The sequence below is a fragment of the Nothobranchius furzeri genome, chromosome 6 (genome assembly GCF_043380555.1).
Source record: "Nothobranchius furzeri strain GRZ-AD chromosome 6, NfurGRZ-RIMD1, whole genome shotgun sequence".
Classification (NCBI taxonomy): domain Eukaryota; kingdom Metazoa; phylum Chordata; class Actinopteri; order Cyprinodontiformes; family Nothobranchiidae; genus Nothobranchius; species Nothobranchius furzeri.
Window position 1 is genome coordinate 44,921,657 of NC_091746.1, and position 23,355 is coordinate 44,945,011.

At 42.4% G+C, this 23,355-nt stretch overlaps 2 protein-coding genes across 2 annotated transcripts; one reads left to right on the forward strand and one right to left on the reverse strand.

The window, feature by feature from the left end:
- Window positions 1–10,956: 10,956 nt before the first annotated feature.
- stbd1 (starch binding domain 1) lies at window positions 10,957–15,678 on the reverse strand. The gene is made up of 3 exons (XM_015976577.3): window positions 15,271–15,678; window positions 13,522–13,778; window positions 10,957–13,436 (listed from the first exon to the last, which is right to left on the reverse strand). Exons 1-3 carry the CDS (start codon window positions 15,515–15,517, stop codon window positions 11,745–11,747), a joined length of 2,196 nt encoding a protein of 731 aa, XP_015832063.3. The 5' UTR covers window positions 15,518–15,678; the 3' UTR covers window positions 10,957–11,744.
- A 1,721-nt stretch (window positions 15,679–17,399) lies between these two features.
- LOC107396827 (heat shock protein 30) lies at window positions 17,400–18,293 on the forward strand. The gene has a single exon (XM_070552243.1). The coding sequence runs from the start codon at window positions 17,548–17,550 to the stop codon at window positions 18,157–18,159; it is 612 nt and encodes a 203-aa protein (XP_070408344.1). The 5' UTR covers window positions 17,400–17,547; the 3' UTR covers window positions 18,160–18,293.
- Window positions 18,294–23,355: the final 5,062 nt, after the last annotated feature.

Below are 23,355 nucleotides of genomic sequence, written 5' to 3' on the forward strand. Positions count from 1 at the left end.
ACAGATTGTCTTCATCCATGTCCAGATTTGTCAGAGCTGGTCCTAAAAGGAGAACTCAATAAAGTCTAACCAAACTATTATCCAACACACAAAATGTCATGATCATAAAGAATAAATCCTCAATAATAAAAATAAAGGTATTTTTATTCATGACTGAGTCTATACTTTGATGTAATACAGACACACTTTATAATATAAACAAAAAAGTGCTAACTTTGCAAAGTTTTTAATTGTGACTGATGTTCTAATTTTCATGAAGAGCATAAATTGGTTAAACAACCAAAAGAGAAGTCTTCTTACATTTGACTCAACTTACGTCATGTCATGGATGAGGGTGGATCTACACCTTTAGTTCATGTTTACTGGATTTAACAACAAAGCTGACGTTCATGAGAGGCCAGGATGAAGAGACACAAGTAGCCTAGAGCGCAATCAATTTATTAATCTCTGTAATTAATCTAAAAAATGACTGTATTATTCTTGAGTTTCAGTATGAACAATAAAGTTAAACTGTTGAGGAAAGATTAAAAAATTATTAACAGAAAGATTTTAAAAAATCTGAGAGAAAAGAAGTCAAGACAAAAGTCAATATTTCAGGACATTTCAACTGTTATAGTCTAGAAATGAGCTCTTTGAATGTAATCTCAACACATCTTATTTGTTTTTCTTTGCATGACCCGAGTCCTTCATTGTAGCCATGAGATTATGTTAAACCAAACCCAAATCATCTCAAATGTTTAGCCAGGTCAGGTGTTAGGTAACAGACTAGTTTTGCATCTTTCATCCAGGTCAGCTCTTAAAGGATTCTAAACCATGTCATTGAAATAAGTGATTTTCCTTTTTATTTATAAACATCCATGTCTAATGAACTCAAATCATTAGTTTATGATATTGTTGATAAAAGCCAAACAACTGCAGCACATAAACAGCTGTTTCTGTGGGATTAGATCATCGAAGCAGTCTGCCAACGAGATCTGAGTGATGATTTGAGTTGATGATTTGTCAGCTTTGTTCCCTTTGGAAGTGTTGAGCCCCACATGGGGTCTTCCAGATTAAGCCCGTGACTTGGCGTTAAGATCATTGCCTTAACAGATTAGGTTGACTGAGGTTCAGGCATTGGTTGTTTTGAGTGAAGAACAAAGAGTGAGATAAACAGAGACGCATGTCTGCTGTAATCCTTGCATCTACACTTTGTTTTTATTTATTTAACCTTTGTTTAACCAGATGAGTCGATTGAGAACTCATTCTCATTCACAACAGTGATCTGGCTAAGAGGCAGCTGCAACAGACACAGTTAGCTTCACCTAAAAGAAAAAAAGGTAAGATAAAACAATTAGACATATAGACAACAAACTGCTCTAATATACAATATGTACAATCAAAACAGGCTTAAAACAGTCTTTAAGTATTCAGAAACAGGCACAATGATCAGAAACTATTGATTATAATGAATTGTTGAAGGCAAATAGTGGAATGTAGGTACTAATCTTTAGTGATTTTGGCAGATCATTCCAGTCATTGGAAGCAGCAAACTGGAATGAGGAGCGGCCAAAGGGGGTGCGAGCTTTGGGAATAACCATGGTGATTAAGTTACTGGAACACAAATTGCAGGGCCGGCTCTAGGTAATTTGGTGGCCAAGGCAAGACTGCCCAATTGCCCCCCCCCCCCCCCGTGCCCGTACGCCTCTCACCCAAACCCAAGTCCACCCACCCACCACACATTGGAAAAAGCAACTCTACAGTTATTCCTTAGTTACTATTTTTTTTATTTTAAATATTCACACAGCAACTCTTTAAAGTCAACAGCCTGAAGAATAAATGTGAGCTTGAAAGATAAGTAACCTGAGAATATTACAATAACCAACAACTCAAAATGTTGTGCAAATGTCATGGGGGGGGGGGGGGGGGGGGATGCAAAATCAAAAGCAGCATTAAACTGTGCAATCAAACGCAAAACTCAAACATCAGTGTCATCATAAAGAAAGTTCTACTTTCCATTTTGTTCTACTGCTGTGGCCAGTCAGCAGGATCCATGGGGCCAGCAGCTCATACATGTTCACAGACATCTGTTGAAGCTGATGATGACGTCTCTACACACACACACACACACACACACACACACACACACACACACACACACACACACACACACACACACACACACACACAGCAACTTAGCCCTCTGATGCATGAATTACTTAAGAACAGTGCCACTTTCACGTTCAGTATTCCTCAGTCATGTGCAGTGATGCTTTTCATTATTTTTAATGTTACTGGACTTTTTATTTTATTGATCTTGTTTTAATCTGTTCTATGAAAACATGAATATAATGATCAAAAACAGGTGGAAGTGAGCGCATCCATGGGGAATATTTGAAAAAAACGTATGTCTCACTCTCAGGTACTCTTCAGCATCAAATAAATTGTAGAATATGAGGAAGAAGAACCGGTGATCTAAGGCACTCTGAGGATTTCATTTATTAAACAAGGAAACACCGATGTGTTGCCGGCGGCAGCGGGGGAGTCCCCGCCACGGCCGCGGCGGTGCCGCCCGCCCGATGTGTCGGACAAAGTTGCAATTTTGCTACACCCACACCTAACGTTCTTTTGATGTGAAAATATTATATCCATATTGTATGCGTACTTAAAACTTGAATCGAAGTTCATAAAAAGGCTGCAATCATACTCCAAAAACGGTAAGAAAAAAATCTTACATTCTTCATCATCACGCCTGTCGATAGGCTGCAGATATGTCTCACTGCATCTGGACACGACAATTCAAAAGTAAAATTAATTGGTTAAAGTTTATGAGAAACTGTATTGTGTATGTAAACAGCTAGCGAGGGTCCGTCCATGGACCGTCTGTGGCCGGAGAGGCAGTTAGCTACAATTGTAACGCAAAAAGTTCCTTTGCCAAATTAATAAAGTCTACATACCTCTGCTTTGGGCCCGTTTTTTTTTCTTCCTCCTTCCTTCGCTTTGGGAATGCTGATCCCGATGGCTTAGGCGTTCTTTTCATCGTAAAATATCAAAAGTTTAAACACGACGACAACAGGATGTCCTTCTACAGTGCCACCCACGCACGTGATTTACGGCACCCTTAACGGTCAAATGCATCAAAGCGGTGGCCCAAGCGGGAGCTCGTCATGCAGCCAGATCAATAGAATTTAAATATTGATGTTTTAATTTCATGTCATTTCAGAGGGGAATTTTGAGTATGTAGAGAGTGCATTTCATATTACAAACATAAATTTAATAAACTTTTTTTATTTTATTTATTTATTTTTAAATTTTGCGCCCTATCCATCAGATGGCGCCCCAGGCGGCCGCCTGTGTCGCCTGTCGGCAAAGCCGGCCATGACAAATTGCACTGGTTGTTGGAAGTGATGAGTAATGAATAATATGACAGGGTTCTACCGATGATTGTTTTGTATATAAACTCATACCAATGTAACAACCAACGGGAATGGAGTGATGGCCAGTTAACGAGTGAGTACAGATCACAATGAGTAGTGAAAGGTGCACCAGTGAAGAAACGGATTGCTGGGTGATAAATGACACACACGATGTCATTTAGCACTTTAAGTGTTACAGAGACACATCCATGACCAGTTCTGAAGCCAGAGTGCATGGGGTAATAATACTGTTTAAATAAGAGACTACACTCAGATTTTGAAAGTGCACACTCCAGTGGTCACATTAGCACATGTGAGGGGATGAGCTACAATTTTTATTTTACAAAATCATCAACCAAAATGGCTCTTAAACCACATTTGGCTTTATGGTTTTCAGTGCGATCACTGATAATGATTTTTATTAGCCTACCAGACATTTCAAAATATGTGCATTAAAACATTCAAACAAATAAATTACCAGATGCTAATTTGAATTATATATTTGCATCTTCCACATAGGTCCATCTCACACAGTTACTGGACAAACTGCAAAAGGTTTCATGTAGTTAAACAGCACAAAATCAGGTGACTTCCAGCAAAGCTGTGTCCTTTTGACCCCTTTTTGAATGGGCTCAAAGGATCTCATGAGGCTTTGTTTAACTAAGGGAGCATGATATTGATCTAGCCTTAAATCAATACTCAGAGGAAAGCTCAAATCAACAATTCCTTTGAGTTTATGACTCTTATAACTGTGAATTCCCAAAAAAGGATAACATGACAAGCGAGTTTGATTTTCTATAGCTTTGTCTCAAACTATTTGTTATTGGGTCTTGAGATGTAGCCTTGTCAGCGATTGTGACCAATTTACTTCTTTTAATTATGAACCATAACGGTTGCCTAGAAATCTAGACAGACAGTAGCTGAAGCAAAATGATTGTGTTTTGCAGGTCGGTTTAGCCACGCTCCACTGGAGCCTCAGCAGGCCTGCACAGTCTTGCGTCTTGCCAATCACAGCGCTCTGTTAGTTTGGTGGTGTCACGATTGAACGAAAAAACAAAGATGGCAACAGCTCATTCGAAACACCAACTTTGGCTTTTTTTTTAACTCAGGCATTTCTCTGTGTCAAGAGCAGATAGAGGTAATTAAGTCCTTTATTTAGAAAAAAAATGTATTCGTGTCACTGACAGTGTCTGGCAGACTGCCCTGTTGACCGATATCCGTCATGGTGAGTATATCACATTTGCTGTCCATTAGCAAATAGAGACAAGTATGAAAGACAACTGTAGATTCCACCCCACGACTGAGCTGTCTATGGGTCGTGGCCAGACTACATACAGTGGTGTGAAAAACTATTTGCCCCCTTCCTGATTTCTTATTCTTTTGTATGTTTGTCACACAAAATGTTTCTGATCATCAAACACATTTAACCATTAGTCAAAGATAGCACAAGTAAACACAAAATGCAGTTTTGAAATGATGGTTTTTATTATTTAGGGAGAGAACAAAATCCAAAACTACATTGCCCTGTGTGAAAAAGTCATTGCCCCCTGGACCTAATAACTGGTTGGGCCTCACTTAGCAGCAATAGCTGGTGCCTGGTCGCTGCTCGTGCGGTCGACCGGCCAGACAGCTGAGCAGTTATGGCGTTCTTGTAAACTTTTTAAACTCAAACTTTTTAAAAACTTTTTAACTTTTAACTTTTCAACTCTATCACTCCTTCTGTGTTTTTCTTTATTCTGGATCATGACCCCAAAGCTCTGCTATACCAGAGACTTCCTCGTTCATCTGCAGCGGCAACCCAGACAACAGCATTTCCGCCGTGCTCCTACGGATTTCTTTCCCGAAGACATACTCCGTGGACACGGAAATTTGACACCTCATAAATACAAGGTGAACAGGAGGGGATTAAAGAAGGGTGGTGTGAGAGCGAGACTCAAGAGCGATACACACAAAAAAACGAGTGCTCCCATCCATTATCCTGGCTAATGTCCGGTCTCTTCGTAACAAGCTAGACGAGCTGCAAGCTTGCGTCAACCACTTGCATGAGTACCGAACTGCTTCTGTTCTGGCTTTCACCGAGTCATGGTTAAACAATAGTGACGATGACAGCACGCTGCACATTGATGGCTTTTCACCACCTTTTCGCCTGGACAGAGACCACGAATGCACCGGGAAGCAACATGGCGGCAGAGTATGTCTCTATGTAAACAACAGCTGGTGCTCTACAATCACTGTGAGGGAGAAGTTGTGCACCACAGATATCGAGCTTCTGGCTGTTTCCCTGCGCCCCTATTATCTCCCCAGAGAATTCCCACAGCTTTTCATCATCTTGGTCTACATTCACCCCAGAGCTGATGCTGCCAAAGCCACAGAGAACCTCATTAGCAGTCTGGACAAATTGGAACAAACAATTATCACCAGACTCTCCCAAGTTCATCCTGGGTGATTTTAACCACTGCTCCCCTGGCAAGTTGCTTAAAGGTTTCCAACAGTATGTTACATGCAGCAAACGTCAGGGGAAGACTCTGGACAAATGCTTTGGCTCGGTATCAGATGCGTTTAAAGCCCTCTCCCTCCCCCCTCTTGGCTCAGCAGACCACCACACCATCCTGCTAGCCCCTGCTTACACCCCAGTCATCAGGAGGATTAAAAAGGTGACCAAAAGCATCCAACAGTGGACAGCGGAAAGTATTCTCACCCTACAAGGATGTTTTGAGGCCATTGACTGGGTCAGCCTTCTTTCTTCCTCTGATGACATCAACAATCAAGTCGACACAGTATCATCATACATCTATAATAATAATAATAATAATGCATTGAACTTATATAGCACTTTTCTAGACACCCAAAGACGCTTTCACACACTCTCACATTCACACACTGCTAGTGATGGTAAGCTACTTGTAGCCACAGCTGCCCTGGGGAGGTCTGACAGAGGCGAGGCTGCCATTTGGCGCCGTCGGCCCCTCTGACCACCACTAACACAGGCAAGTTGGGTGAAGTGTCTTGCCCAAGGACACAACAGCAGGATACCCCTGGCGGGAGCTGGAATCAAACCCATGACCCTCCGATCATGAGGCAACCCGCTCTACCACCTGAGCTACTGCTGCTACATCTCCTGTGTAGACAGCATCATCCCCTCAAAAAAAGTCACCATCTACCCTAACAACAAATCTTGGATCACCAAAGAGTTTAAGGAAATCCTTAACAAAAAAAAAAGAGGATTTTCTTCACCGGTTCTGCTATGGATAAGAAAGAAGTCAACAGGGAGGTCAAGAGGGCCATTAAAGCTGCTAAACTGAAATATAAAAACAATGTGGGAAAAAAAATTACCACAGGGGACCTTCGCTCAGCCTGGCAGGGGCTCAAAACCATGGCTGCTGTGAATACTGTGGTCACCGCCTCCAGAACCATCCAGGTGGAGGGCAGCAACTCCTCCTCCCTCCCGGACGACCTCAACACTTTCTACACCAGGTTTGAGACAGACAATATCACCCAGCTTGAGGAGTCCAGATCCTCACTCAAACCTGGCAGCTCTGCACTCACCTTCCAGACCGAGGACGTGGTGAGAGCCCTCAGGAGGACCAGGGAGAGGAGCTCACCCGGCCCTGACAACATCTGTAGTAGAGTTCTGAGGCACTATGCAGAGCAGCTAGGAAGTGTGTTCCAGACCCTATTTCAACACTCACTTGACAGTCACACCGTCCCCCAGCGTGGAAACACTCCACAGCTATCCCTGTCCCGAAAAAAAGCAACCCAAAGTCTCCTAATGATCTTCGTCCTGTAGCGCTAACCTCCTTGGTGATGAAGGCCATGGAGAAGATCATAAAAGAGCACATTGTGAGAGCAACTGAGCCCCTGATGGATCCACTCCAGTTTGCTTATCGTGCACTCAGAGGCGCCGATGATGCAAAAATCTTCATCCTGGACTCCATCCACAAACATCTGGAGCTCCCCGACTCCTTCGCCAGACTTCTGTTTGTTGACTTTTCATCAGCATTCAACACTCTGCAGCCTCACATCCTGGCTACTAAACTTTCCTCCCAATTTCATTTAGATGACCAGTTAACCTTGTGGACTTTTCAACCAGCAGGACTCAGAAAGTTCGGGTCAACAACTGTCTCTCCGGTCTCCGTTCCACCTCCACCGGCTCCCCCCAGGGCTGTGTGCTCTCCCCCCGCTCTACATCCTCTACACCGACGACTGCAGATCCACACATCCCAACTGTCACCTGGTGAAATACGCTGATGATACAGTCCTCCTATCACTGCTGTCAGGCTCCTCACAACACCACAGACCTGCTCTTCAAGAGTTTGTAGAATGGTGTGACAGCTCCAAACTTGAACTGAATGTGAGCAAAACCAAAGACATGGTGGTGACCTTCTGCAGAAGGCAGAGGGATCCGGCTGCTTCAGTAACCACCATTATCCACGGGAACCCAGTGGAGGTAGTGGAGGAGTACAAGTATCTGGGAACCACCTTTGACAACCTCCTGAAATTCTCTGCTAACACAGAAGAGATTCTCAGAAAGTACCATCAACGGTTATATCTCCTTAGGAAGCTCAACTCCTTTGGAGTCAGATCCTCAGTCATGACTTTTTACTGTGCCTTCCTGGAAAGCATCATGACCTTCTCCATCACTTGCTGGTTCTACTCTCTTAGCCTCCAGAACAGGAACAGACTGCAGCACACTGCATCAGTGTGTTCCAAAATCGTTGGTCTGCCTGTCAGAACTCTTGCTCAGGTTTTCTATCCACAAGCCCTGAGACAGGCAGCCAAAATCCTCCACAACCCCTCTCACATTCTTCACCCCGCATTTCAATGGCTCCCCTCTGGGCGACGCCTACGCTGCATTTCCTGCAAGACTGAGAGAAGAGCCACCTTTGTCCCCAAAGCCATTCTGCTCTTTAACTCCAGCAGATAAGATAAGACCATCCCCCGATAAAGCCTCTCCTTGGGCTCTCCATATATTTAACTTTTATACAGACACTTTAGTCACTTTATTCACATACTCAGTGATTTTTGCATACTTTACCGTTTTATCCATCTTCTTGCTGCTTTATTACTTCCTTATTGCCTATTTATTCAATGTTCGTATGTCCAACATCATGCTGCTCTGCTGTTATTTTTTTAAATTGCCCCTCGGGGATAAATAAAGTTTTTCTGATTCTGATAACTGCAATAAAGCGTTTGCGATAACTTGCTACGAGTCTTTTACATCACTCTGGAGGAATTTTGGCCCACTCATCTTTGGAGAATTGCTGTAATTCAGCTTTATTTGAGGGTTTTCTAGCATGAACCACCTTTTTAAGGTCATGCCATAGCATCTCAATAGGATTTAGGTCAGAACTTTGACTAGGCCACTCCAAAGTCTTCATTTTGTTGTTCTTCAGCCATTCAGAGGTGGATTTGCTGGTGTGTTTTGGGTCATTGTCCTGCTGCAGCACCCAAGATCGCTTCAGCTTTAGTTGACGAACAGATGACCGGACATTCTCCTTCAGGATGTGTTGGTAGACAGTTGAATTCATGGTTCCATTTATCACAGCAAGCCTTCCAGTTCCTGAAGCAGCAAAACAAACCCTGACCATCACTACCACCACATTTTACTGGTGAAATACGCTTTGCCTTCCAAAAAGTTCAACTTTTGTCTCATCAGTCCACAAGGTATTTTCCCAAAAGTCTTGGCAATCATTGAGATGTTTCTTAGCAAAACTGAGACGAACCCTAATGTTCTTTTTGCTTAACAGTGGTTTGAGTCTTGGAAATCTGCCATGCAGGCCATTTTTGCCCAGTCTCTTTCTTATGGTGGAGTCGTGAACACGGACCTTAATTGAGGCAAGTGAGGCCTGCAGTTCTTTAGAAGTTGTCCTGGGGTCTTTTTGTGACCTCTCGGATGAGTTGTCTCTGCGCTCTTGGGGTAATTTTGGTCGGCCGCCCACTCCTAGGAAGGTTCACCACTGTTCCATGTTGTTGCCATTTGTGGATAATGGCTCTCACTGTGGTTCACTGGAGTCCCAAAGCTTTAGAAATGGCTTTATAACCTTTACCAGACTGATAGATCTCAATTACTTTTGTTCTCATTTGTTCTTGAATTTCTTTGGATCTTGGCATGATGCCTAGCTTTTGAGGTGCTTTTGGTCTACTTCTCTGTGTCAGGCAGCTCATATTAACGTGATTTCTTGATTGAAACAGGTGTGGCAGTAATCAGGCTTGGGGGTGGCTACAGAAATTGAACTCAGGTGTGAAACACCACAGTTGGGTTTAACAAGGGGGACAATTACTTTTTCACACAGGGCAATGTAGGTTTGGATTTTGTTCTCTCCCTAAATAATAAAAACCATCATTTCAAAACCTCTTCTATATTCCATATTAACTTATTTGCCAGCTGTTTTCTGATCAGAAAGCCCCTGACTGCCTGTGTTTGAGTATTTTTACTTAAATTTATTTTTGTGGAAGAGCTCAGAATATTGTGCTCTGACCTTGTAAACACCCAAACTACCAAGAGTAGATTCACTTACATCAGAATTGGTTTGTTTCTGGCTTTTTCCATTCTTTCACAATCTGTTAAAGTGAGCTTCCGGTTTGGGCTTCGCTTTAGGCATAGCAGTGTCCCAAAATGATCTAATTCGTGGATTTTCTGCTTCCTGATCATGTGACGTGTGACACACATGGGTGAAGATCAACTTTAGAGCCGGGATTACTCTTACGGTGTGCAAGCTTGTTTCCAAGCCTGACCCATTAAACTGAATTGATGATTTTGTCAATGGCAGCAAGCGGTTGGATTTTAAATGACAACTTTGGACATGCCCGTTAAACCTGACCAGGGAGATGTCCAGGAGGCATCCTAATCAGATGCCAAAGCCACCTCAACTGGCTCCTCTCGAAGTGGAGGAGCAGCAGAACTACTGCAAGCCCCTTGTAAGGGTTTAATTTACATCCATTTAATGAACCATAAGACATGAGATATATGAGAGACATCCAAGTTTATTGCTGATGCACCTTTTGGCCCCCTCCAGAAAATACTCAGGACCCACCACTGCTCAAAGCTGAACTAAAATGAGCTCTCAATTCAAGAGACACCTTCAGCATGGAGTGAAATAGGCAAGCTGGCAGACAAGTGCACCCGTTAATGACCCTGTCCCACCTTCATGCCAGCTCGACTCAAAAACAAGGCCACAGCTTTGTGCTACCATCACCCAAATAAGGTTGCTTAAGCAAGAAAAAAAAAAAAGTTAATCACCCCAAATGACATTTGGCTTGCATTACTGTCCTGCAACTGTGGATAATCACCCAATATTCACTTAACAGGTCCTACCAACACGTTAAAAAAAAAAAAAAAAAAAAAAAAAAAACTTAACCACAAACGAGCTGCATGTTTAGTTTAACTGGGATATTCCACTGCAGGATGGTTTGTGAGCTTTTAAAATTAACACAAGACAATTGAGGATTAGATAGATTAAAGATTAAATTTAGGGGGAAATAAAAATCCAGCCACAAGACATTTGAAAAGATTTAAGTTTATTTAATTACAATCAGAAGTACCAAGTTACATAAATTTCAGAAATGCAAAATAAAAACATTTTGTGACAAAAAAGATGGCAAACATTAATGAACAATTTTCTTTAAAAAAGGCACATTTCTAGAACGGGACAGTATTGCATGCACAAAATGCTACAGTCTAATAGGCGTTACAACTTTCACAATTCAGTGGTTGAGTTCCTGATATACTCAGTACAGAAATATTTCTTTAATTATTGCTGAAGTAAGAGTGAACTATGTGTGTGTATTCTTAAGTATTAAAGCAGCATCACACTGAAGCCAAACACTTGTATTAAATCACCTGAAATGTGTAGTTTGCATAATTTTAGATGAGCAACAATGTAGTCTCTCCAGTTTCAATAGACTCACTGAAACAGAAGTGTCTTAAAAGCAGGGTCAGTTTTGACATCGTCAGAATTAAAGACTTAAAATGGGCTAAATACGGTGAAATTGTGCAGTCCTACAAAAAATGTATATGCTGGAACATTTTAAACCAACTTCCTGTAACATTTTTAAAACCTTAAATGTACATCCTTTATAACAAGTCGTAAAATAATTTGCATCAAGAATCAATTCAACTTTTGACGTGAGTCCATACACCATTAAAATATACAGTAGTTTCACCTGAAATCAAGTGTTTACAAAAAATATATATTCAACCTTATTTGGCCCATTTGGTGACTCAAACTAGTTTAACCCCAAAATTAAAGCAGGAGTTTGACAGAATTGATGACCAAATGAACTAACCTGCCACTACCTGGCCAAGTCCCAAAGGTCATCCATACTATTCCAAGTCCTCATCAAGTCATCTTACATGAATCCCCACCATTTGTGCACCAGCAGATCATCATAGCCTGTATCCAGGAGGCGATTGCCACACTCCTCCCAGCGACACACTTCATCCTTGTCCACCACCACGAACTTCCACTCTACATGGCTCTCTGTAGGCAGGCTAACCACAGTGGACCAGTGCCCATCATTTGCTTTTTCCAAGAGTATAAATTCCTTCCAGTTTCCCAGCTCCTGCATGTTACCCATAATGGCCACCTTCTGGTATGGAGAGTGGGTAAGATAGTGAATGCGAAAGGTCACGTTGACATTTTGGGGCATTGGCTGGACTGCCACAATATCTTTGTCATTTCCATCAAGCAGAGTGTTGGTCTGGGTCACTTCGATAGATGGCACAGAGTCCGTGTTTCTACAAGGAGAATTACTGGGAACCAAGCTTGGAGGTTCTGAAGAAACTTTGTCAGGTTGCTTGCTATAGTGAACAGATGCAGTATAAAGGCCCATCCAAGGCAGGACTTGAACATTTCCATCTGTGATCCACTCATTGTTGTCCATAGTTGCCTCCATTATGCTAATTTCAGTTGTTTTGTCCCCTTCACTTTCCACTGCTAGTTTTACCTCAGTCTCACCAAGTTCAGTCAAGTTGGCATAACCAGTTGAGATCTGAATCGCGAACTGGTCCACTTCCTTGGTCTCCTGAGAAAACATGAACTCATTTGTTATGGAAACATTCTCCTTAACTTCTGTGCTTGCTTGCTGAGAAAGATCCAACGAGGAAGATGTCACAGTTTTTACCAAACTATCATGATCGACAGATTGAGCATCAGAGAACGTGCCTTGAGCCTCAATGTGCTCTTCTGAATCTGGATAAGGATCGGCTACAGAGAGCACTAAACAGTCATCCTCCGTGTCTACTTCAGGCAAGTCAGGACTAACGGTCATACTTGAAATCCCACTTTCTTCACCAACAGCAGACGATGACCATGTGAGCTCACTTTGATCACAAGACAGCAGATGAATATGGCAGCTCTGTGCCTTTATGCCCTCATCCATGTCTGGGACAGCAGCAGAAGAAACTTCTGAAAGGTCTTCGCTCATGTCAGTCTGGTCACTTTCTTTCCTTTGGAAGGAAGACATGTCAGGATTAACCATGTCTGCAGATGTCAGAGGGGCAGAAGAACTAGGTGGTTCATTAACAGCTGTTTCAAGACCTCTGTAGGATGAGGACACAGAATCCTCGCTTTTTTCAAGAACCACCACATCAGAGTCCATTTCACTGCTGCTCTTAAGACCTTCACCATTACATTTAAGACCACTTAGACCCACACTTTCAGTTAACTTTGAGACTACTGCATCTTCATCTTCCTTTTCCGTTTGTAGAGGAGTTGATGGCAAGTCAGTTTGTGCAGCAGATTGGACTTGCTCTTGGGTAGTTTCTGAATCAACTGACAGATTCAGACCAGGAACAGTTTTGAGCAATTCAGACCCTTTCTCATGATAAAACTTTTGATCATAGGCAAGACTATCTTTGCAAGAAGTGGGCATGTCATCCAGGGATTTGATGAGCTCCTTCAAGGAAGACTCTATGTTGATGGTTTCTGGTGTTGACCGATGTTCTTGGGCATCATCGTCACTTTGGCCCAGTGAACTATTTTTACAGCATTTATTCTCTACATCCTTTGTGGCCACTTCAACTTCCTGTGATCTCGACACCTAAAGAAAAATACCAGTGAACTTTAGTGTATAATACAAGCCTAAAACCCAAGAGGAGGTCTAAAAAGGATTCCTCTTTGCCTACCTTCTTGTTATCACATTCCACAACATGTTTGAAGCAGATTTGATCCTCTGCATCCTTTGTGGTTTCTTCTGTTACACATGTCTCAGCAACACTGGAAAAGTCCAACATTGGTGAAGTGTCGACTTTCTTCTCTGGTTCCAGTTCTCTTTGAGGACTAATAGATGGTTTTTTGGCAGCAACGCGGCGATTCCGGAGATTGTAAGGACTCCGAGTCACTTTAACCTCCTCAACATCCAACTGGTCGTCCTCGTCTAGCTCTAAAAGAGGACAACGGTTCAGACAGTGTAAAATTTTGATTAGATTACACTGATCACGCTTTGTAACTTGCAAATCAAAACAGCAGTGCATGAAAGGTTTGGAAAGCCAACCGATGTGCTCTAGTCACAAAAGTACGTACAATTTTATCACATTCAACTCCAAACTGGCAAAATTAATAAAGCCTTAATTTAGTATTTTATGGAAAGCAAAAAAACAGTTTTGGAAACCAGATTTAAAATGTAATCGCCTTTAAACTCACCTTAAGCATTCCAATACAGAAGAATCTTAGAATTTTTTTAACGTTATTATTGAACTGCTTTAATATTTAAATTCCATACAGATACCACTATGACAAGAGAAGGGCATGACGAATTGCCCATTATCCAACTTTGTACTCTTCAAGGTAGGGCTGGGCAATGCAGCCTAAAAATCAATATCACGATATATTGAGGATTTAACCTTGATAACGATAAATGGACGATAACTACAGGTTTGCGCAGAAACAAAAGTTGTCCACTAGGTGGGGCGGTCACGTATTAAGTTGATTCACAATTTTACATGACCAAGGTTGTACAGCTTTTTAAAAGGGACATGAACGTTGCCAACCTACACATTTTTTTTTATTAGCAAATTTATTGACAAGAGAAATTCTCAAGAGTCAGACATTTTGATAATACATTTGATTTATTGCCCAGACCTACTACAAGGTACAGCTTTAGGTAAGCAAAAACTGAAATCAATGCCAAGAAGTTATCTTGCCAATCTTCAGTTCGGTGATTTTGTTCAGTATGGTGGATGTGAATGTTAACAGCCACTTCAAAAACTGATTTCACATTTTAAAAAGGAGTTTTGTGAAAATGATAACTTTCAGTTTGGAGCAGCAGATCAGAAACACGCTTCAATAAGGTTCTAAAATAGGTGTCAAACTCAGTCCTGATAATCAGTCCATGCAAGCAACTTTAAAACCTGTACATTTCAATACAATTTACAATTCATCCAAGCGAATTACGAAATTCAAAAAGAAAACAGGGTCCCAACATTAAATGTGAAAATTAGTGAGTGTTGCAAATGCATTTCAATTCATTAATGCAATTAAAGTTTTGCAATTAGCCCCAAAGACGTTCACTTGTTTATCAGAACTCATCTTCATTTCTCCAAACTGAGGCTAGGCTTGTCCAGATAATAAGAGCTAAGCTTTTGGTAGGTAAGAATAAAGTTCTGAGCTCAGAAATGTGGTAGACTATTTGGGAGAGGAGGTTGAGATGGTGTGGGAGGGGTTGCCCTTAAACTGTAGAGAACGAAGCAGCACACCTAAAGAGCTTTTCTAAACAAGACAATTGATAAACTAGGGGCTTAATGAGATTATTCCACATTTCCCCAGCAAACCCAATAACATGACTAAAGTGAATATATAAAAGACTAAATTGAAAATAACAATAATAATAAAATAAAACGTTCTCTTCTACACCCACAACACAGCCAGAATAGTACCTGTTGACTTCTGACGGCTGCGTGATGCCTCCAGGCTCGGTTCTGGTTCCGGATCGGACAGCGACGCGTGCCTCCTGCTGCTGCGGTCCACAGCTCCAGCCGCGGCCTTCCTCCGCTTCCCCCTGACGGTCCGGTAGATGATGAGCCCAGCCACCACGGACACCACCGCTATGACTGCCACGGCCACAGCGGGACCGTGCCGACCGACCATACAGAAGAGCGACGCCAGATCCGTGCGTTTATCCATGGACACCGGGTTGTCCTTTAGCTGCACAAAACCGAACCTAACAGAACAGAGAGCTGGTTCCAAAAGTGGCGTCTGAGCGCGCGAGAGTCACCGCAGAAAACCACCGTGGCCACCGACACTCCCGTTACATCGGACGTGGGTGCAAGGCGACGACTAATTGCTCCTAAAGAGCAGTGAGTGGCTGCAGGTGCGAACGTCTCATTGGCTGGCTGGGTCACGTGGGCGCTGATTACATTGCCAAAGTGACGAGCCTGTTTGGAAGTTGATGTGATCAGTGAAAATCCTGCTGATAAAAACTCAGTTGTTCATTTTTTAAATTATCAACGCTACGCATTCTTAGCCAGGAGTGAACAGTTAAATCTGTAAATAATGTGTCTGACATTTACTATGTAGCCTGACTACTGCAGAAGCTATAGCCGTAGGTAAAAGTTTTTCGTAACGGTCATTTGATGAATTTATTAATTAAAAATGTCTAAAGTGTAAGTAAAAAAAAAATCACTTTTTCCACTGTTTAAATGGAACTTGTGTGAAACAGCTCTACCTAGTGGGGACTCGTGGTAAGTTGCCTACTAGAAACGTCTTGAAAATACCGGTAGATTATTTATTGATGAAAATAACTTTTACAAAACGATTCAGGAACTTCATTATTATTATTTCAGCAACATAAGATGGAGTACGTAATTTTTACAAACAAAAAAGAAAATAGAAAATGTGGCTTGTGGAACAGAAAATTTGCAATCTTTTGGTAAATTATGGCAGTTTTCTGATTCATTCTAGTTCAAAAAGAAGGAAAAAACCGGTGTAGCATTCTTCTATTTACAAGTATGAAAAACATTTAGTCTCGAAAACTGGAAGTTTGACTGAACAATAGAAATGCATGATAAAATGACTTTTTTGTATAATTAAACTAAGCTAAAATTGGGTTAATGAACAACACTAGAAGTGTTTTCTGTGATTAAAACTAAATGCATTTTCTGTAACAAACTCACAGTTTTACTAGAAGGTTGTGTGGTGTCGCATCTAAATACTTCTGGGCGGAAAAACATTCTCACTCTGTTAGATAACTTTGTTCAGTGATAAAAAAGTTAAACAAGTCGAGTCTGGTAAAATTGGGTTATTAAGCAACACTAAATGTGTATTCAGTAAATAAGTTGTAAACAAAATGTACTTTCTGTTTTAAACTCACATTTTTTAAAAGAAGGTGTGTGGTGTCACATCTAAATCGGTCAAAATGAAAACATTTCTCACTTTTTGTCAGTAAGTCCCTTTGGTCAGGAAAAAAAAGTGAAATAAGGTTGGAAAGTATACATAAATGAACTTACCACAACTTGTTGCTCAACAGCTAAATGTAGGGTGGCTGAAAGAGGACATAACAGCAGACAGATGTCTTATCCTTAAATCTGTTATCCTTGGAGGTGCACAAGTATGTGGATGTATTTTGCACCATTTGTTTTGGCTCAATTGGTGCAAAACTGCAACTGTACGATTTTTTTGATGTGTGACTCAACAAATAAAATGTGTGTACTTGAAACAAAGACTTTGAATAGGTGAAGCTGTTGCTTTGTACCTGTGAAAAATGGGATTTTTCTGAAATTTTCTCCATAACTTCAAGTTCCCAGGGACAAAACACAAATGTTATTGCTCCAAATGTACCTCCACAGTATCTTGTGTCTATATGTCACTGAATAAAGTTCCATTAGGTTTGATCTGAAATAGATGTTATACAATAATTTAAAAATAGAAAATTAAACCTGCTGACTTGCTGCACATCTAATGTTTCATTTAGATCAGTCCAATCAGCAGAGCTCCAGATCTGACCAGAATGATGTAGAATAATGGTCAGGACTCTTGTGAAACATTACCACCTGGTGGACATGTCTAGTATTGACCAGAACCTTCCTGAAGACTGTGGACCTCCTCCTGTTAGAATATAAAGCTGAGACACTGCCACTGCTGGGACAGAAAGCTAAACAGAAGAGAACCAAGAGCTGAACAAGGATTATTCTCACCAGAAGACTAACTCAACGACCATGATGTCTTCTCATGCAGAGAGATCTGCTCTCAGACCGATGATGGACTTCTGGCCTGTTCGCAGTCTGTGGCCAGAGGTCAGACCTTTGTTCTACCCGCAAGATGTCCTCCAGAGAACCCTACAGGAGCTGCACAGCAGCCTGGAGCTGATGGACAGATTTCAACACCAGATCCTGGAGGACACAGATCCTTTCAGGAGCACACTGGTCCACAAACCAGTCTCCTACCAGCTGGACAAAGAGGGACAAGACTTTGGCCTGACACTGGACACTCAAGGCTTTTCTCCAGAGGAGCTTTCAGTCAAGCAGGTGGGCAGGAAGCTGAGAGTCCGTGGAAGGACAGAGAAGAAGCAAGAGGACGGGAAAGGCTCCTACTCTTACAGACTCCAGGAGTTCAGACAGGAGTTTGATCTGCCTGAAGGGGTGAACCATGAAACCGTCAGCTGTTCCCTTTCTCCAGATGGAAAGCTCCACATCCAGGCAGCCAAAGTTCCAAGTGTTGAACAGGCTGAGAGAGAGCTGCCTATCAAGAGGAGCTCGGAGGAGGAAACACAGCAGAGTGTGTGTTCACAGGCAGAAGACAGCCGCCCAGAGACATCCAGCAGGTCCTAGAGCTCCAGCCTGGATTATGGACCCATGAACGTGTTGGTGAACCGATGACAAGTGGTTCTATTCTTTGTTAATTATTAATGTTTCTATCACATCAATTACTTTGTCTTTTCTTATTGTACCTGGTGAATGTTGATGAATAAATCTGAACAACATCTGTGCTAGTTTCTGTTAGTCATTAATGTTTCTAATAAATTAATGACTGTAATTTCTAATTCCACCAACCTGGATCATCGTCTCCCATATTTAATCTAGTTGGTGTCTTGCTTTGTTACTGAATATTATTTTCCCAGTTAGTCTAACCAGTGTGCATCGTGTCTACCATAACTTACAACATCTGCTTCAGAGAGCTGTACAGCAGCGCTGTGGTTAGCATTGTTGCCTTGCAGCAAGAAGGTCCTATAGGTTCACATCCCGACCTGGGGTCTCTCTGCAAGGAGTTTGTATGTTCTTCCTTTGCATGCGTGGGTTCTCTCCGGGTACCCCAGCTTCCTCCCACAGTCCAAAAACATGATTGTAAGGTTAATTGGTTTGTCTAAATTATCCGTGTGTGTGTGTGTGTGTGTGCGCGTGCGCTTGGTTGTTTGTCCTGTGTGTCTTTGTGTTGCCCTGTGATGGACTGGCAATATGTCCAGGGTGTACTTTGCATCTTTGGTCATTGACTGCTGGAGATAGGCACCAGCCCCCTGAGGTCTAGTCCACAGTAGCCGGGTTTTTAAAAAAACGAATATCCGCCCCATCAAAAACTTGCATCCACACCACCTCGTTTTAAAACAAAACTCTGTCCACACGTACCCGGATAAATATGTTGTTAAGGACATGCCAGACCTGTAGGCGGCAGTACTTCCCCCGTTCTTAACCTCATCCTTCGTCTGTGGTCTTCCGCAAGGAGCAGTAATTCCGCTTGCAAAAACAAACAAGCAAAAAGCGCTTGGACAATTGATAAAGCGAGCGCAGCTCTGAGGGCATCCATGCTGTCGGCTAGTGTAAACACAGGTCGCACACGTGATGTCAGCATTTTTTTGTCGCGGAAAGTGACGTTGCAGACCTTAAAACTCCGTCCGGTTTTGTCCGTCCACACGCAGACACCCAAAACGGAAAAAACGCAGATCTTCACTTTGGCCGGAGTTTTTAAAAAGATCCGTTTTCGTGTGAAAAAAATCCGTTTTCGTGTGGATGACAGGCCAAAACGTAGAAAAATATCTACGTTTTGGCAGATCCCCGGCTACGTGTGGACAGGGCCTGAATCCCTGCATGGACAAGCGGGTTCAGATAATGGATGGATGGATCTTCTTCAGACTGAAAGTCAATACTTTAAAGTGACAGTGTGTATTATTGTCTGTTGTTAGGGGGCAGTACATACCTAATTCGTTACAAGCAAGCAGCATTTTTGTTGAAGTAAGACCTTACCAATGGTAAATCCCTATGAGCATGACCACCGACAAAATGACAAACACATCAGACTCCTTTCGTCACTGGTAACTAGGGAAGAGGTAAATGTGTAAAACAGCATTTATAAATGGAAACATTTTTGTTACCATTTGTTACAAATCAGTAAGTGCATTTTGTCCTCATGTGCTCCTGTAAAAGGAAACAGTATGTCTAATATGATGTCACCCAGAGACTTAGGCCTAATCCCAATAGAGCTCCGGGAGTTGACGTCACGTTTCCCGGCATGCAACAGTTCAAATCGAAACGGCGCCATTTGGCAGGCAGAAGCCCGCAGCTGGGCTATTTGTTATTGTCAGAAAACTCAATCAAACGGGAAATATGGTAGATTCCTGTTGTGCCCCAGGATGCAGAACAGACGCGGACGACATAAGGAATGAGCCATCTACAGGATTCCCCAACATCCGGAGCGCCACAAACGTTGGATCATTGTAATAAAAGGCGTTAGTGACCGGGCTAAAATGAAACTGTGGGATCCCGAGAGTAAAGGTTTTAGCTTATGCAGCGACCACTTCATATCAGGTACTTAAACCAATGTTTCCTCAACTGTGTATGGTATTTATTTTAAACGCTTTTATTACGATTCTTAGTGGGCTTCCTAAACTTATTTTGGCGTGGCTTTTTCTGTCTTATTACTCATAGCAACAAGTAAACATCACGTAAAACGTTGCCTCGTGAGTTCTGCGTGCTGCCGTTTACGTGTCTTATGATCACAGCAATTAACTGGCTAAGCTGTATTTAATTTTTAAGCAATGGTTGATCAATTGTCAGATCACACATCAAAAGCACTTTGGATTGCTCTTATCTGTCTCACCGAGACAGATCTCAGACAGATTCTGAGACGCTCCTGCCTGACATATTTATTTTATTCACGTAAAAAAATCAAACTAGTGATTTCTCTTGGCGTTCAGTTTATACATTCAAACAGCACAGCACAGCACTCTATTTAAACTACTTACATGTAAATCTGTTATTTGTCCATCCATCCATCCATTTTCATCCGCGTATCCGGAGTCGGGTTGCGGGGGCAGTAGCGTCGAGAGTCCCTGACTTCCCTCTCCCCAGCCGCCGGAGCCAGCTCCTCCGGGTAAATCCCAAGGGGTTCCCCGGCCAGGTCCGGTAAGAAGCCCGCTCCGACAGCTTCTGGCGTTTTTAAAAAGTATCCCAGGGGCACGGTAAGGGTTGGAGATGTTTAGTCTATTTAATTTCTGACTATATAAAACGATTTCTTCTGTTTTAAAGTGTGAAGTAAACTCCGACGAAGTAAAATCCAAGCGGATCCCGTTCACGTTCATGGTTACATCCGTGTTTGTTTACCTTTTTTTCCTGCCAAAATGGCGTCTTCTAACTGAGAGTCACGTGGGGTCCGGAGCTCTATACTCACACTTTCACACTTGCCACCTTCAATTGCACGGCCCTGGCCAGGGGTGAGTGTGCGTAGAGTGCAGGCCCCCACAATACAGTTCTGAAATTGAGTCAAACCCGGAAGTGAAATAAATTGCAGTTCCATCCTCATCCGCTGGGGCCTGGTGTCAGAAGCGAGCAAATCCTCATTGACTCCCATGTTAAAAATACCAATTTCACAGCAGAAATAAACATGTTTACAGCCTGGTACCAAAACATGTTTTTGGTTTAAATTATCTAGTTTACACTCATGACAACTCTGAGGGGGTGAATTTTTTTCCCACTCTTCTGTTTAAGAGTATTAAAAGCCTAAAATTCTGTATAATTAATGAGCATCAGACCCACGTGACCACAGAGCTAGCTCAGTGGAAAGGCCTCAGTAGAGCCTTGGTCTGGCTTGGAAACTGCTCTGGGATTTTGAGTCTCTGTGTTTGTGTATTCGTTTTTGGATATTAATTGTGTAATTGTTGGACAAAATGACTTGCTGTGGCATTAATTGCACTAATAGAGCGTCCAAGGAGTCTCCACTTCATTTTTTTTCGGTAAGTAAAATTATATTTATGTATTTTAGGTCACTGTCGAGCTGAGCTTAGATTTTAACATGTACTGTTTAACCATGAAATTTAAATGTAATAGGGTAAAACCCAGTGCATTTAACATAATGCTGCACTTTAGAAAATGGGTTGAAATATAACATGTTGGTGGAGCTGGGTTCCCACTATCGGCTTGTGGAGCTCTCGGGAGACCGATGTTTTCCACCCGTTCTCGCCTCCCCGCAGCTCGGCGCATCTGTCTGATTGCTGTTAGCTGCGCGGGCTGACGGCTGGTCCTTATGGCAAGCCAGAACCGCCAAAATACGCCACTTCTTCCCGCAGCTCGGCGCATCTCTGTCTGATTGCGGCTTCTGTTTGCTGCGCGGAATGCCGGCTGTTTCTCCCTGCAGCTCGGCGCATCTCTGTCTGATCGCAGCTTCTGTGTGCTGCGCGGGCTGACGGCTTGCGGAGCTCTGGGATGGAAACCTTTTCACCCGGTTCTCCCCAGCGGCAGCTCTGCGCATCTCAGATTGCAGTGGCGCTTGTCTGCTGTGCGGCTGCCGGCTTGTGGAGGTCTCCGAGACATCTGTGGAGGTCTCGGAGACCTCTGTGTTTCACCCGGTTCTACCCAGCGGTCAGCCTGGCATATCTCTGACTCAGAAGCTCTGGTGTTGTGCACAGTTAACTCCGGTTGTAGCTAGGTTGCTACCTCCATTAGCTTAGCTCCCACCTCCGCATTAGCTTTGGGTTAGCTTCAGGTTAGCTTGTAGCTAGTTCAACCGGGTGTCGTCAGTCGATCCCAGCCTTACAGCCCCACCCTCAGCTCCACCTCTCTTCCCTTTTATGGAATTGTCTGGGCTTAACGGAACCCGTGACACGGTCAAAATGGTGGTGGTGGCCACCTCCCATTTTAGCAGAAAAACTTGTTATTGGAGGCTATGGAAATCCATTGTCCATATATTTATGTTGATGGTAGCGTGTCCTGATTCTCATGTACGGAAGTTGATCATGCCTCTTTTACACCCTTGACCCTCCATTCAACCAAGTCCACCTCTACATGGACTTGGGTGAAGGGTATTACCCACAGTCCATTGCTGCATGAGAAAAGGCTCAAGTGCCATTTCTGAAAATATATATTTTCAAACCAAAGTAGTTAATTTTAGGACAATTATTTCATACTCCGAATGTTTTAGACCAGGGGTGTCAAACTCATTTTAGCTCAGGGGCCACATTGAGGGAAATCTAGTCCCAAGTGGGCCGGACCGGTAAATAAAAAAACCAACTTCAGATTGTTTTCTTTGTTTTAATACAATCAATATAAAACAAGCCTGGAGCCTGAGGACAGTGTACACCTGAAGTGTACTTGAAAATTTGAAAAAAAAAATAAAAAATCAATACATAATAAAAAATTCCTTAGTGATTCAAAGAGCTTATACAGATCACATGGCAAGATCAGTTCCATGCAGCACTTAAAGTATATTTGACTCATTTTACTTTACATCTTTTAGCTTTCACCAGCACATCAATATCAGAAGTCACATCCTGAGTGGCAGCCAACTTCAGGATGGGATTCAAGTTCTTGTGTGAGCCTTGAGCGCAGCTTTGTTTTATTAATACTCGTTACAGAGAAAACTTGCTCACAAAGATAAGTTTATTTTCACTCTACATTGTAAAGTATGAAAATAAAGTTTTCACAACCATCTCGCGGGCCGGATTTAACCCGCTTGCGGGCCGCATCCGGCCCGCCGGCTGCATATTTGACACCCCTGTTTTAGACAAAGCAGCAATGAATGTAAATTTGTTTCAAATAATT